This window comes from Hyalella azteca, unplaced genomic scaffold, assembly GCF_000764305.2.
Source record: "Hyalella azteca isolate HAZT.00-mixed unplaced genomic scaffold, Hazt_2.0.2 contig10446, whole genome shotgun sequence".
In the NCBI taxonomy this organism is placed as follows: domain Eukaryota; kingdom Metazoa; phylum Arthropoda; class Malacostraca; order Amphipoda; family Hyalellidae; genus Hyalella; species Hyalella azteca.
This window is the reverse complement of record NW_025940486.1, coordinates 259,744-276,001: the sequence shown is the minus strand read 5'-3', so window position 1 is coordinate 276,001 and position 16,258 is coordinate 259,744. Positions and strand designations below refer to the sequence as shown.

General features: G+C 35.5%; 2 protein-coding genes across 3 annotated transcripts in view; both read left to right on the top strand.

Annotated features, from left to right (window-relative positions):
* The first annotated feature begins 4,205 nt into the window (after window positions 1-4,205).
* On the top strand, window positions 4,206-12,619 carry LOC108682661. Its single transcript, XM_018171874.2, has 5 exons — window positions 4,206-6,529; window positions 6,829-7,125; window positions 7,522-8,355; window positions 8,718-9,853; window positions 10,205-12,619. Exons 1-5 carry the CDS (start codon window positions 4,298-4,300, stop codon window positions 10,713-10,715), a joined length of 5,010 nt encoding a protein of 1,669 aa, XP_018027363.1. The 5' UTR covers window positions 4,206-4,297; the 3' UTR covers window positions 10,716-12,619.
* A 921-nt stretch (window positions 12,620-13,540) lies between these two features.
* The window catches only part of LOC108682658 (MOB kinase activator-like 2), a 107,895-nt gene continuing 105,177 nt past the window's right edge, over window positions 13,541-16,258 (top strand). The window contains exon 1 of one of the 2 annotated variants that reach the window (XM_018171870.2): window positions 13,541-13,669. The gene's annotated coding sequence lies outside the window, so the exon portion shown is untranslated. The remainder of the gene's footprint in view (window positions 13,670-16,258) is intronic. The other variant, XM_018171871.2, reaches the window with a different exon arrangement.

Genomic DNA, 16,258 nt, shown 5'->3' with positions numbered 1-16,258 from the left:
TCACACTATTATTTTAATTGTTTAGTAACCAGGGCCAAGGCAACATCTTGATGACCTTATCATATCTGTCATATCATTCATTTCCAAATCAAATGACATGTGTATGAATCTGCATCCTGCATCTGCAATGTACGAATCTAGTTGGGAAAAGTCCTACTTTTTTCTGAAATATCGCAGCTCAAATATAATATTATTTCAGTAAGTATGAAAACTCGTGGCTCTAATGGCATGTATTTTTTTATTGAAAAAATCAGTTTGCACTTTGCAGACATATTGTCATTCCAGAAAAATTTCAACTTTCACAGTACTTCAATGCTCCTGCCAAAATATCCTGCATAATGTCATGATAATGAGTCAACCAATAACATTTCATTGAAGATTGCATAGTTGCAGTCACATCACTGCGTTCAGAATTAGTTTGCAGCACATAAATGGCTCTTCATGGCCAATGATGGCCAAGATATGGAATTCACAGCTCAAAAAAAAAAAATTTGAATCATGGCTTGCAAATCCATAAAGCCACAGCTTGAAAAATTCGGTTGTGGTTCAGAGTGTAGACATTTTCCTCAATAGGTGCTGACTACTGAGTGGCAAGTGCTGCATGCAGAATGGTATCCTTATAAATAATAACCAATTACTTGAGGTTATCATGATACTATAACTGCAATGTTAGGCAAATTTGTGCAAAAAAATTCCACTGGAATCTTTTGTTTTATTGCCGATTTTACTCATTTGCTGCTGAAAAAATTTATTTATAATAAGTATCACTGAGAAAATTTGTTAATTTTTTAAATTTATTTGTTGTTTACAAAGTCAGATGCACAACAAATGGCAATATGATAATTAGTTGTATTGGTCCCAGTAATAAATTAGTCACATCTGAATCTGATCTGCCTTACCATGCATGATTTACAAGTTGGTAAAGTACAGAATACTTAGAACAACCAATGCTACTTCTATTTTCAAGATTAAAAATGTGTTTTGAAGTGTTCAATATTTATGTAATTTTATCTAGTTGAATTGTTTTATTCATATACCAACTAGGAATTAACTTGGGAAACTAGTTTTTTTCATTCAAAAGTTTTTAAAAGTTTCATTGCAAAATGAAAAAGTGATTAGTTGTTTCTGATTAAATTAGGCAATTAGGAGTAGGTAAACTATTTATGGCATACTATATTATACCATAGGAAGCAATCAAAATTTGTAAATCAGTCAGAAGTCAGTCAAGTCACCACTCACCTGTGATCTTTAAGGGGACCGTCTACCCTAAATAAAAACTTCTACAGTTATTATCCGATCATCGTGAAACTTCACATACACATGTAAAATGTAAAAAAATAACATTTTGTTCCCATGAATTTTTTTAAAAAATTGATAGAAAACGTGAAATTCATAGAAAATGGCTAAAAACGGGTACTTTAGAAAATCTATCTCCTCCTACAAATATCATTCTACAACATTGAGACATGTATCATTCTATTCGTAAAGACCATACCTATCGACTCTAACATCACTTTTCTCATTTTCCCCATAGTTTTCTTTTATGCGCATTTTTCCCATTTTCTCATTTCCCCCCCCCCCTTCATTGCTGTAGCTTGAAAACTGTAGGAGGAGATAGGTTTTCAAAAAGACAAAAAACGAAAATTTAAATAGTTCAGGGGAGCCAAATAAAGTAAAGTTCAATGAAAACAGAAGAATATACCCAAAAAAGTCTTGATATCATAGCCCAAGCTTTCCCATTGCCAATTATTTGCATTCAGGGTACCAGCAAGCGTCTTTAGACCTATTTATGTCACATTTAACGTGAATAATAAGCTATAAATTGGACTTTTTATATATAAATATATATGTGAAATATTCATTTTACATAACGTTACAACTGCATTCAGCAAAAACTATTGCACGTACATCAATGGTAGTAGCTTTGTTGAACGCGTCTTGTTTGTAGCTTTCAAACGAGTGCAAACACTTTGCAATTAACCTAAAGAATGACATATAAATACCATTTATTAGTAAATAATGTTATAGAATGTTCATTTTATAAAAGTTTAAGACTGCATTACACAAAAAATTTCACATGTACATCAATGGTAGTAGCTTTGTTGAACGCGTCTCGTTTGTAGCTTTCAAACGAGTGCAAACACTTAATAATTAACGAAAGTAATGATCTATATATACAGATTTAATTCAAATAAATCTTTGTAAATATTGTTAAAAAATGTTCATATATATATATATTTTAAATTGTTGTGCGCAAAAATTGTAGCACGCACAGACATGCGGTAAACTGCGTTAGACGCGCTTTTTCAGCAGCTACAAAATTAGTCAAGAAAACGGAAAAGCCAAAATTTCCGATTTTTAGGGTAGACGGTCCCCTTAAAAGATACAAATTATGGCCTCCATGCTTCATTCTTAAGGCACTAGTCTAATTTTTTAATTAGGGAAAAATCAAATTTTTGCCTGCAATCATTAAAAGATAACCAAAGAAACTTATTTTATATCTGCAATTTTTTTAATTCTGTTCAATATTCTAGATGATATTCTCTGTAACAAATAAATATTACCTGTTCAAAAATGCAAAGTATCCTTATTATTTTTCTCACCTAATTAATCTTTTATGCCATTGCATCAATGTTTTTTAACACATTGACTCTGATTGCTCACATGCCAAACTTCCCCAGCAGACGGTGACAGATTTCATTTCTCAAGTTAGTTTGATGCTTGCTGGTACTGTGAAGGTGCGTAGCTCTATATGCATTAGACAGGACATGTTGGTGAGAGAAAACATGTGGGACATATGTGTACCACAACGTACTAATCCGAAAAAACCTTGTAACAAACAAAGTGGGACACTATTGTACCACAGCTCTGTGGTATAGTCATGGCACAAAAAATTATGAAAAACATGAAAATGTCTAAAAGTTGGTGCAAATCATGAAATGATAAAGGAAATATGACGTATTCCATATTTTTATTAATTTTAATCATTTTCGCTCACTCTGTGTGATAAACTGAAATTTGAGGCTGTGATAGAATGCTGCATTTGTTTCACTTGTTGCGTAGCTCTATATGCATTAGACAGGACATGTTGGTGAGAGAAAACATGTTTGACATATGTGTACCACAACGTACTAATCCAAAAAAAACCTTGCAACAAACGAAGTGGGACACTATTGTAGTCATGGCACAAAAAAGTATGAAAAACATGAAAATGTCTAAAAGTTGGTGCAAATCATGAAATGATAAAGGAAATATGACGTATTCCATATTTTTATTAATTTTAATCATTTTCGCTCACTCTATGTGATAAACTGAAATTTGAGGCTGTGATAGAATGCCGTATTTGTTTCACTTGTGTGCTATTAAAAAATAAGTGCATTTGAGATTTGTTATGTTTTTTCATTGACCCTATCTTTTTATTACCGGTAAAATATATAATGCGACTCTAACTTCTTAACTTTCATGTTAAAATCTATTTTGAAATAATGTGCTGAAATAATTGAAATGGTACACATATGTACCACTCCGTACTGGAGCAATATACCTCGTGGTACAGATATGTACCACTTCAGAGTCAACTTGTTAAGTTGCCACAGACATAATCTCAATATTCTTAAACTTTGAAGCCACCCTATAGAGTTTGGCAATTCTATTGCCAAGATCCTTTATTTTGGCCATAAGTGTCATCAGTATTTTCGACGATTTGTTGCTGAAACTGTCTAAAACTTCATGATTTCTTACCAAAAATTAGTAAGAAGGCATTTAAAGAGAAATTTGGTTGCAAGATCTTCTGAAGACATAGATTTTGATGCTGATGTGTTGCCAAATATCTTCAGATAATGACAGATATTCACCCATTCTCTGCACCCAAACTTTGAAGTAGATCCTGACTGTACAGTATGGCAATGCAAAATTTTGTAGTTTTTAGAATTTTTCCATTCTTTAGTAAAATGTCTCCTATGCAAATCTGACAGTGCAGGAAACATGTTTTTAAATACTGTATCTAGAGAATTTTATGCTAAATTGCATGGCTAAACATACCGTATGCTAGCATAAATAAAAAGGGAATATGGTGCAATATTGCCATGTTTTTTCAAATTCTTGCCATCTAGATATCTAGGTATGTTTTAGTTAAATCTCCTTTTGCTTCTCAATGCAAAGTGGTTGACTTAAGGAAATGATAATTTTTTTCTCTCTAATTTTCAGATTGCAAAAAAATTGCATTAGTATGCTTTTTCCAGCTTGAATACAGATTATTCTTCTCTATTAGCATTTGACTAGGAAAGATGAGCAAGCTATGGAAGAAGATGTCATCAAATCAGGCACTTGTTTTCTTGAATTTCCTGGAATCCTTTCAGAACAGTTAGCATGTAAATCTAATATTGATCAAGATGGCCAATGCAAGTTTTCTCTCTTGGGACAAGTGCACAAAAATAATTCAAACTCTTGTGGAAATCCTAACAAGGATATACTTTTTTCTCAATCAAAATTGTGCATTAATGAAGAGCAAGTGCCAAAATGTGCTGCACATCATGTAGAACCATCACATGAAGCTGCACCAGTCATCACTCTTAAAGACAAACTACCATGTGAAATGAAATTGAATGCAATGGTGTCAAATAATTTTGAGCATGATGGAACTTTGGAAGAAAATATTTGCCATTCTACCCCAAAGCTAAATCCCAAGTCTACTTCTGCTTGGAAGTATGAAATAGAATCAACTGTTGATTGGGATGTTAAGCTGCTCCCATGTGATGATCAGCGAAGTCCACCTGATGGTGGTGAATGTTCTCAGACAGGCAAATATTCCAGTGGGTTCTCCAGCCTTGATGATAATGATACCTCAGCTGAAAATGCTGCCTTGTGCATCAAGGCAGATGCTGAAACAATTGCTGTTAAGCTACTCTCAAACAAAGCCTCATCCAGCAGTGGTAGTGACTTGATGGACAAGATCTCTATCATTGACATTGAAGGTATTGAGCTGGATTCTATGCTTATGCTTCATTCTCCTACTGAAGAAAACAATGCTGGTATATCTTCTATGTGTTCACAAAGCAAGAATCTTGCCAAAAATGAAGCTGAAACTACTAATGGTAGTGATTATTATAATTCATCAAAAATGAATAATGGTGCTTGTAATGGGAAAAGCATTAGGGCTTCAATGACTGGCCAGCCATCAAAAATTCCTAAACTCCTAGTCAATGCTAATGTAAGACATTCATCTCTTTCTGCAAAGAAAAAACAAACTGTGTCCAATCACAAAGGAGGAGTGAAAAATAATTTAGTGAAGTCTAAAAGCTTGAGTTCTTTTAATCTTGCATCTATCTCTTCATTGAAAGTTGCTACATCTTCTACATCACTTGTCCAAGCTGAAGATGATTTGTCCATTTCAGAAATGGCCTTCAAAAGGTCCAAAACTAAAAAATTGGAAAAGAACAGCAGTTCCAATTCAAGTTCTCTCAGTAGATCTACAAGTTTGAATAGTTTAGCAAGCTCCTCGAAAAATAATTATAGCCATGTCAAGAGTAAAGTGAGAAAGTACATTGAGGACATAAAGAAAAGCAACTCTTGTCAGTCATCTCCTAGTAGATCTCAGACTTGTAGTCCTGGAAACAATGCAACTACTGGCAACTCTAACACTGTTTATCTACTTAATGATGATCTCATAGATGCACTGGATTGCTCTCTGCCCGATGACTTACAGGGGATGGTTAATCGCCTGGAGGCTGCCAGTGGAAGCCCCATGTTGCTACGGAACCTCTTAAAGCAACTTGTCGAAGAACGCAAGTCAGTAAGTGCACTGAAGCAAATGGTGGCTACACTCCAGCTTGACTATGATAATCTTTTGGCCAAACATTCTCAATCACAGAACCTTATAGATAGCTTACGTTTGCAAGTATCCACAAGTGAAAATAATTTATCCCTCTTTAATAAAATTAACTTATCAAATGCCTTCCCTAGACAGCAATACACTTCTATATTTGCTGGTCACAATTCTCTCTCAAATACAATGGATACTGGATTGTCTCTATCCCAACCAAACCTCATTGACTATACTTCATATCCCTTGATTGAACCCAGTGTGGGATTATCACTTGATGAAGCTGGTGCTGTGTGTCTTCTCCCTGCTCCATTTGAATGTAACCAAAGTATTCCTCTTCTGCCATCGACTATTGAAAATGTCAAGGGAGAGCTTAAAGAATGTGATAATGCACCAATCTTGGACAAGTGTAATGAAGCTACATCAAAAAGCAGCCTACTGAAATCCAGAGAAAATACGGAAACCCAAGATTTTGATGGGTCAAGAGATAGTGCAATGAGACAGGCAGCTTCCAACCTTGACATGTCAAAAAACTCACAGAATTTCAATGCCAACCCTGAGATTTCTCATCCACATTCCGATGGATGTGCTAATACAGCCAGGCTTATTAAGCTTCAAACACAATTTCGAGACCTTGCAGCACTCCTGGCATGCAAGGCTTTAAGCCCAAAAGAAACTGACATTGTTTGGAAATCGTTAGGAACATCGGTAAGCAACAGTATGATAGTCTGCATGTACACCATTTTTTAAATCACTTTAAATCACCTATCTGCTTACAATATTGAATTGAAGCAAGATTAAAACTTCCACAATGTTTCATCATCATTTTCATTGCTTGTTACATTTTTTTGTATATTTCTTTTAATTGCCTGTTGTCAAAATTTTACTAGTATGTTATTGCAGAATTATATCTCTATTGTTCATTGAATTAACTTGTCTCACATGCTCCTCACATTTATTCATCTTCTTGCTGTAGAAATATAAAATGAATTTGACTTGTCTTTCAGTTGGCTGAGCTATGCAGCAGTGCTGGCAAGTGTGGTGCAAGTTTGGCCATGTCTTCTGAGCAGCTGAGGGAACTGTGTGCCGCAGCTCGCCTCATTGCCTCCAAGTTCAGCCTGCCGTGTCCTGCTTGTGTGGCAACGGTGCTACAACCACCATACCTTAAACGTACCCCTGAGTCTGCTGCCTCACATGGAAATCTCAGCAATGCAAAAACTGTTCCTTTAAAGTCTGGTGATGAAAGCAACTTGTCTTCCATGAGCTGTGAATTGGAGGGTTGGAGAAGTAAAAAGAGTGTTGAGGTAAGAATAGGTAACTTTTATACTGGTGTATTTTCCTCATTTAAAATTATCTTTAAAAGCTTAAGAATGTACTTATATCTTTGCTTTTTAAGTTACAAATTACACACAGAGATTTTATCATTGAAATTTGTATGAGTAAAGTTGAATTTTCCGTCTCTGATAAATTTATTTTTTATCAATTATTTTTTATGGAATTGCCTTATTAAAAAATAACTGTTGATTCGCTAGTTATTTTTCATTATTTTAAGTGTGAAGGTGTTCTAATTTATCATCATGTATCCATTCATAAAAAAAGTAATATTGGAATTTATACAAAGTTATTAGGTCTTTCAGAGCAAAGCTTGCCTTTAATAAAAGAATAGCTTGTGCAGTGCCAATACTTTTTTTTTTTTTCAGAGCAATGTGGGCAGTCCCTTCAGTAGCAACATCACCCCTCACCTCATCCCCTCCAGCGACTCATCTCAGTTACCAATGCTACCTGATGCAGAGTCATTGCCGGGTTTGTCTGATGGCCCTGAGCCGTGCAACCTTGGCAGTGAGGAACTTCAGAAGTACATTACAGAACTTAAGGTCACTGATGTCAGCACAGTTAAAGCTTCCATGGAACACCAACAACTCTCCACTTTGATCTCAAAACCTCTACACAATCTTGAGGACCTTGCTTCTTATTCTCCTTCCAAGGAAAACACTTCATTGCCACATACTGCAAACAAAAGTGTTGATGTTTCTGACAAGAATTTCAACAGTGAGGAAGAGTCTGCCAATTACACTGCAGCTGGCCGCTCATTAAAGTCATATGGTCATCATAGGCATCGAGAACTGCATGAGCCAAGTTTACATTTTGAAGCCACATCTAATGCAGCTAATTCATTTATGGAAAATTATTCAATGCATCATCAAAATACTGAAAATTCAGAGGTTTATAATAGTGACACTACCTGCCAGAACACTGTTGCCAACAGACCTGAAATACTCAAGAATTTTGAAACACACTTTAAGGGACTCGAAGGAATGAATTCAGATTCAAATTCACCAAACACTCAGCATTTTTTTCTTGAGGCACATTCAAAGGGTATTAACCCTCATCCATATTGCGTGGACAATAATTCTGTTGAAGGAAAATTGTCTGATTGCTTAGATACCGAAAATGCATCGCTACAACCTGAGACGTCAAATAAGGCTACTCAACGGAGTGGGCTGTCTGGACTCAGTGGTGGAACCTTGGGAGAGGTGGGGCTGGCATTTGTTGACGTATCTTAAAATTGATATATTGTAACCCTAGGAGAATTTCTCACAATACTCGTCATTGTTCATCTACTAGAATTTGCTCTGCTTTAGTCTCAGTTTCATTTAGATTTAATAACTAGTCAATTATTATTATTAACTAATCAATTATTATTATATTTATCCTGACATTTGTGAAAAAATAACACTTGAGAAAAAAATGTATCACTCATCAAGTTATTTTTAGCGTTATATGATGCAAACTGTTCAACGAAGATATGTCTGTTATCTCAATTTCACTACTTTCAGCCATCATTGTTCATAAATTTCTTTAAATCCTGAATTAAAATAGTTTTTTTCACATGCAGGAGGTATCAAAGTTGCTCCAACTACCCTGCATGACCGATGGAACTCATGAATTAGTTTCAAGTGCTTCAAATATGACTGCTGCTAAATTTACACAGAGCTCGCAACATTGCTTACAACCAAGTGAAGGCCACGAATCACCTTCAGGCAGTAGACAAGAAATACACTTCCAAAATACGGGCTTACAGAATAACTTTAGAGAGTGTGGCAGGAGTCCAGTTGATGGAAGCATTGTTGTAAGAAACGATGCACATAAAAATTGTCTCGTGACAGATCGCACGCATAATCTCGATTCTCTGACCAATATTACGAGGTTGCCAGCCACTCCATATAAATCAGCTGATCACTGTGCTTCATATTCATCTCGTTTAAATTTTGATAGTAGATTTACGTCAAATTATGGCAAAAGCTCGTTATTGCCAAAGTCTTATGAGGTATTCCCTGTTCCAGCCTCTAACTCGTTAACAAAAAATCTGAGTACGTCAGAATCTGATTGTTCTGATGTCGGTGGAAAAAGTAAGAAGAGCATGGGGCTGTTGTTGAAAACTTTACAAAAAGATTTAGAGTCTTTGAAAAAAAGCATTGACTCTAAGAATTCGATCCATAGAGGTCAAGTGTCTGACATATCAGGACGAAGGAAAAATAGAGGCCGAACTCCTCTGAAGGTCTTGCATGATGATTTGATCTCCAGTGGCACAGAAGCTGATACGGAAGATTTGCAGTCTCCTGAAAAGCTAAGGATAGAGTCCCAGTTTTCTCAACAGTCTTATGATGACCTTAATGACAGACTATCCCCTAGACTGCTCCGAAAGTTTCCTTCGTGTAGTCAGCTGACTTTGGTTGACTTAGATTCTCCAATTCAGTACTGTCGAAGACGGAAACGCCGCAGCCAGAGTCTCCAAAGATCATCGCAACTTCAGCCTGATATGCTATGTGAAGCTCAGTATATGACTTCGCCAAAACGTTACAAATTTGGGACCAACAAACTGAAGCGAAACGGACCTTTGAAGCTCAACCGAGAATTATTCCCCAAGTTAATCGATGAAAGATCTACAAACTATGATCATGCTCAGAATGAAGCCTCACTATCACAGGACATTCACGATGCACTGGCACATTCCGAGGTCAACCAGCCCAAGTATGTATATTGTTTATGTTCATCCCCTCTATGAACAGTGGAGCGCACTAAAGAAATGCATGTTTGCGCTTTCGATGCTTATGATAGTCGCTTTTATTTTATAATATCAAGTTGATTTAATTTTTGTAAGTTGCGTACTTTGTTATATTTGTTCTCGTCAATTGACATCCTTGAACTTATTTGGGATCCTAAGTATGATCATGCTAAATTTTTAGCCTTTTTTCTGCTTTTCAAATACGTGGCCTCAAGATGGTGGGTTCTAAAATACTATTTTTAAAAGTATTTTAACGTTTTTTGATTTGTGCATTTCAACGTCTTGGCAGTCTCGTAAAGCTGTCCTTTTTATTCCAGGAGTTACGCCATGAGGTTACCGCGCCCTCTTTCTCTGTCCACCTTGGAATCACGCAGCTGCACGCATCGGAGCCGGAGCTATGAACGGAATAGAAGTAATGCTCATCAAATTACCCAACTCGACGCTTGCGACCAAACGTCGCAACGCAGCGAGTCTGGCTTGCTGTTCCATCAGGTTTCCAGCTCTCCAAGAACCTGTCGTTCTGGAGCTAATCCATCGTCTCGCAAGTCTTTTGAAACGGAGCCTTTGAGATTACAATCTGCACCTGTTGCGCTGCCTCGTTGCACCTGCCGCAAAGAGAATCACGAAGCTTATTGGAACAACAAATGGATGCGAGGAACTTCACTAAGTTGTCCTGACATTAGTCACTGTCAAATGACTTGTCCCATTTGTCGCATGGCTCTGAAGAGCACGCAACTTTCCGTGGATGCTGCCACAACGACGGCCAATAGCATTCACTTACGCTCCCGTGCTCTCTTGCGCTACCTGCGACGTGCGACTAAAGATTAGGCACTTCTCTACTGTGGTGCGGACGTCTGGCTGTCAGGTACTAGTTTCGAGGCGGCTCTCTAGCCCCTTGAGGCAAGCTATTCCTGGAAGTTAGTGCTAAATTTGAGGTCACTCGTAGGTGTTTAATGGGACCGAATTTATTCAATGATTTCTGTGTTTCGTTTTCTATGCATTCATTGTGCTACAGCCAAGCATTCGAGATGAACTGATGAAGTACTCATGGGCGAGAACTTCTCTGACTCACTACGCGTTTCGGCTGAAACTTTTGCCCCGTTTCGGTGCAGCAATGCGATACAGATAAGGTGCCACATTTGGTAACTCCTGCTGCGTGCTTTCGTATTTCCTGTCTATATACTTAGCTTTATAGACAGTCTTTATCGACCCTCGGCAGGCTGTATTTTCTTACAATACCTAGTCATAAAATTGGAAGTGAGGCGGTGTCAGGGAGGTAAGTTAAGAAGACCTTTTATTAGGTGCGAGTTCATCGCATTAGCGAATATAACGCATTACAGTGCATATGCTGTTATTTGTTATCCTAGTCCATGTTATATTGTAAGAACATTCGAAGCAGACGATTCATTGCTCTTTATGATTCGTAATATTCAATTGGCAGCTGTGAACTCATCGATACTTGTACCGGTACGTTTCCCAGTGCCATCAAGATGAATTTTTCCCTGCACTTTAACGCCTTATGTGATTAATTTTTATTAAAAAAATGAAAAAATATTTTAGGAACCAAATTTCTGATTTTATTCATCTTAACTTATTTGTGACGATTGTCTGAGATCCATTTTCAGATGGTGGACTAACTTATAAGTGTAAAGTTAACTATAAGAATCAAATGTTTAGCCTAAATCTGACTATGTTTTGTGTACAGAATTCATATATCACAACACCTTGCTTGATACTACAGTGAGAATAAGTACAAATAATTTTAAATGGTCGCTTTAATGATACGATCGTCGCTCACTTTGCCTCAAAAGAGACGAAGTTGTCTTGTTTCGGAGGATTCTTTGTGAATAAGTCGGTCCTTTGAGGCAATGTATTTTGTTTACTCTAATGAGGTTTTACTTGCGCTCCTTATTTGCTATCCTGATGCGGTGTGCACGCTAGCTTTATCTATGAAATATACATTCTGAACTACCTCAGCCCTAAGTAAACTAAGCTCGTTACCAGATAAACGGGAAATATTATGTTGCGCCACCTACCAAGCATTTTATGTTTTATTGAAACCATTTCTCCACCGTTGAAGCCCTATTCCTGTCAAGATTGGGTGTTAAAGTTTTATCATGATTCATGGTTTACTTGTGTGAATTTTGCCGGGTGTTTCGATGCGTTGTTTGTTGCAATCAACTACAGACGGTGCCATTCCAGTGTCTACTTTTTTAAGAGCGGATCGGTACTATTTTTTTATTTGTTATTATTTTTTAGAGAGAGAAGCTGTGCTGCTTAAACTTGTTCTTCAATATGCTAGTCATATCTCGAGCTGTAAGGTTGTGACTACAGCTATCATTCCGATAGTTCATACTGTATATTACATATTGCATCACTTCTATACTGATTTGTTACTTTAGTTTTAAACTCTTCTCATAGTTAATGATTATACTTAGGATTTCTTTTGTCATTTCTGAATACCTTTTCTCACATGCTTATGATCTTCCCGCTATAGTAGAGCGGCTCGGGTTAAGAGGTCATTTATGAGCTGTGAATTGCAATGTTATCTGTTGACCTTCTGTTATCTGTAAAGTTGCCGCCTTCATGTTTCAAGTTATGACCTTGATACCTTCAAGTTTTGGCCTTGATACCTTCAAGTTGTGGCCTTCATCCTTCAAGTTGTGGCCTTCATGTTACAGAATAATTTAAGTTTTTTTGTGATAATCAAAGATTGAGCATTTATAAAATAAACTGATACAGCACCTGCATTTCTTATCCTTAGCCCAATTGTTATTTATTATTCTAAGAATGATGTAATATTTCAATGAATAATATTTCAATTATTATTTACCGAAGTCTGGTACTAAATAATCTAACGAAAATTTTAGGATTGAAATCGGTTGACGACGCATGGCTGTGGTAAATCGTAACTTGATCACGCAGGTGCCAAATAGGGTTTCATTCAAGTATCAAACAGACATCGGCGTACACATTTACGTCAAACTAAACCTTTTTATAATAGAAAAACGCTTGTGCGAGAAAGTACCAATAACTTAGAATTTAACGTAGATGTATTTACTGGGCAACGAAGCCTACGATGACCCTTCAACAATTTCGCTTCGTACTGGAAAAAAACTCAACCTAATGTGTAACTCTGATGCATACACATTTTATTATATTGATACATCATTCTATTTTGAAACCTAAAGACTTTTCTGATTGTATTCTGTAGACAGAAATGTGGATCTAGCGTTATTGTTTGAGGAAGTCGGGAAATCAGCTGTTTGCTACTAAGAATCAGCTGTTTTGCAAAAAAATATTGGAACATTTAAATCTTTGCTAACTCACAAAAACAATCGAATTGCTATTTGAATCAACATTTACTAATACTTTTGCATAAAACAGCCAGATTATTTATTGTGTGTTAGTAATAATTGTATGAATACGATCAGAAAGGAAATCAAGTCAGCAAAAAGTGAAATTCGCGATTACTTATTGACTCGCACTCTAAAAATTAACAAACAAGTATTTTATGTGACGAATAATAATAGGCAATTTATCCGTTACAATGTCCGACTTTAAAATAATTACAAGCTAACACAAAGAAAATGTTATACTTTACAAGCACAATATAAATAAAGAATCTCCAGTATATACTCACCTCTTGTTTTGGTCGCAGTGGACTTGACTAGCGAGTTTGCAATTGGGCTTAGTGGGGTGAAGAGTGGACGGCTTTTACGATTTCTGTTCCTTTTGGTTTCACTTGCTAATCAATATTGAGTTGATTAGAAACTAACTTGGTAAGTTCTGGAAATACCATCTTTTATGTTTGTACTGATCTCTAGTATATGTGTAATTAAACTGTCGACGTGAATCGTGTTGCAATTCCTGTGTCTGTGTGGCGACTACCTTGACAGTTGACTGAGAACTGGCAGAAGCTATCGTTTCTTATATCTGTGCAACCGTAAGTTGGCGAGAGAAATTAGGCATAAGTGGTCTATTGGCCGAAATTTTGTTGATTCATATTAAAATTAATCTTTTCCCCTATTTTTTAAAACAAAGGATTTAGCCTATTTGTTTAATGTCATTTCAATTTTCAAAATTTCAACACGGCTCAGAGCCTAAGACTGATTAGCCTACTTTGTCTAAAATACTGAGTTATCTACTGCACATTTATGAATTTGTAGTTTGTGCAACAGTAGTTTAAATTTGAATAATTGAAGAAAAAAGTTGCAAATACTTTTTTCATATCAGAATGGGTAAAAATTGAAAGGGTTAAAATTAAAACTAGGCCTATGTCCCTGTTTCAATATGCTTGTCATATGATAATTAACTCTGGTCAATATCTAATTTCCAAAAACAGAAGATTGGAAAGATCAAATGGCAAACTGAAATATTAAAACTCCAATGTTGTTTGTACCTAATGGTTAAAGTTTACTTTTTAGAATTTAAGCATGTAATATTATTGATAATTTAATGGACTTTTCATTAAGCCACTAATCTAGCATGGAATTTTCTATTTATGAGTAAAATCATGATTATGTTATGGACTTGTGTCTTCAAAATAAAATCTTGTACCTTCAAAAATGGCAGAGAAGCTTTAGCAGGCAGTAGCTGTGGCAGATTTATTTCATGCCAGCCACTGGCAGCCACTAACATTGCCTCTGCACTTCTGTTGCCAACCTTCAAAAGAAATGATCTATTTTGTGAACAAAACTGAGCCACAACTTTCTAGTATGATTGTTATAGCTTCCCAGTTATTACAAGTTGATCAAACTCTACAAATCATATTTTGGCTTATTACACTGTTTTTATTATTGAACAGCAAGTCATGTGCAGTTGCAGTGTGGCACTTGCATGTCATTGACAATAGCAAAAATCTTGAGCTACAAACATTGGTATGAAAATAAGATTAGAAAATTCCAATTTGTTAGTGTAATCTTTTGATTCTGATGTAGCAGTAGCATGTTTTAATACATTTGGGATCTCACAGGTTGTTTCAGCATTTTCTCTAACAATATGATAGGAGATGAATTGTTCATCTAGTGGGAATCTTGCAGCTCCAAACATGAGATAAAATATTTATTCCATGCCTAAAGAAAAGCTCTAAAAATGCTTGTATGGTAGATATCATGCAATCTCTAATAACTAAAGGCAACACACAATTTCAGCAAGGCTCTTTGACCATTTGTCGTATTTGTATGTATGATCCAAAAATTTATATATATGTTCATGAAGTCTCAAAAATTTTTTTTATAACTTGCATGTCATGATGTGACTGACATGTTTTTATGCTCCTTTTCAATGTTTCAGGCTCTGGCTGTCCATGTATGTTGGTGTGAAAATTTTTCAGATTCCATGCTGTGACCACAACTTTCTGACATTTTTAGAGAACCAGGATGGATAATCACATACCGTACCTAATAGCCCAAAAATGCCCAATTGAGCTCTAATATTTCAAATTTCCCTAAAATATTTGACTTTAGAACTTCTATATTTTAGTTAAGACTTGAAATATTTCCAATCATGCATGTATGATGAAAGATTCATTTTGATGAATTTGATTGCGAAATTTCAAATTAATTTAAATCATGTTATTTTAAGCAGTAAAATCACGATGAGCCAGTTTTATTTTAATCTAGGATAATTAACCAGTGGCATGGTTGCTTTTAGGAGTGTGAAGACTGAAAAGCTTTGAGTGTTTTTTTATTATAAATTGTTATCTTATAACTAAACTCAAAAATAGTGACTTTCCAAGCCCCAGATGATGCTTTCTGGCTACGTTTGAAGCAGCTTTATCTCTGCTAAACAGATGATATATTTAATGGAACTAATCTAATTACCTAATCTATCATCAAACTGCTAGATAGGGTGACAAGATTTCAAGTAAAACTAAAAGTATTAGACTTAATAATTATTGGGTCTGGGGACTTAAATATTGGATCTATAGAATTTCACTCTTTCTGGGCTCCAGCAGTCATTACTGAATTTAAAATTCATTTTAATAAAAAAGCTTAGATGCTTTGAATTGTTGGAAGTAATTATTTCATTCTGTTTAATATTTTCTTGTTGTATCATACTTTATTCAATTGAGTAATTATTGATTGGACTTAATGTTTTTGCCATTTTATTCAAATTTTGAATAGAGAGTACCGGTATATACTTGTATACGTTAAAAGCATTTTGTAATAGTAACTGGGAATTTTTTTTTGCTTGTCTGTTGTGGAGCTCTTACTCTTTATGTCAATGTGTTTTATAAGATTTTTTACCAATAATTTTTTTTTCTATATTATAAAAAGAATTTTGATCCATTTCAGGCTTATTCCAGAAGATTCGTTTATAGTGATACCTGAGTTGCAGTGTTTTTATTTAACTTGGCTCACTTTAAT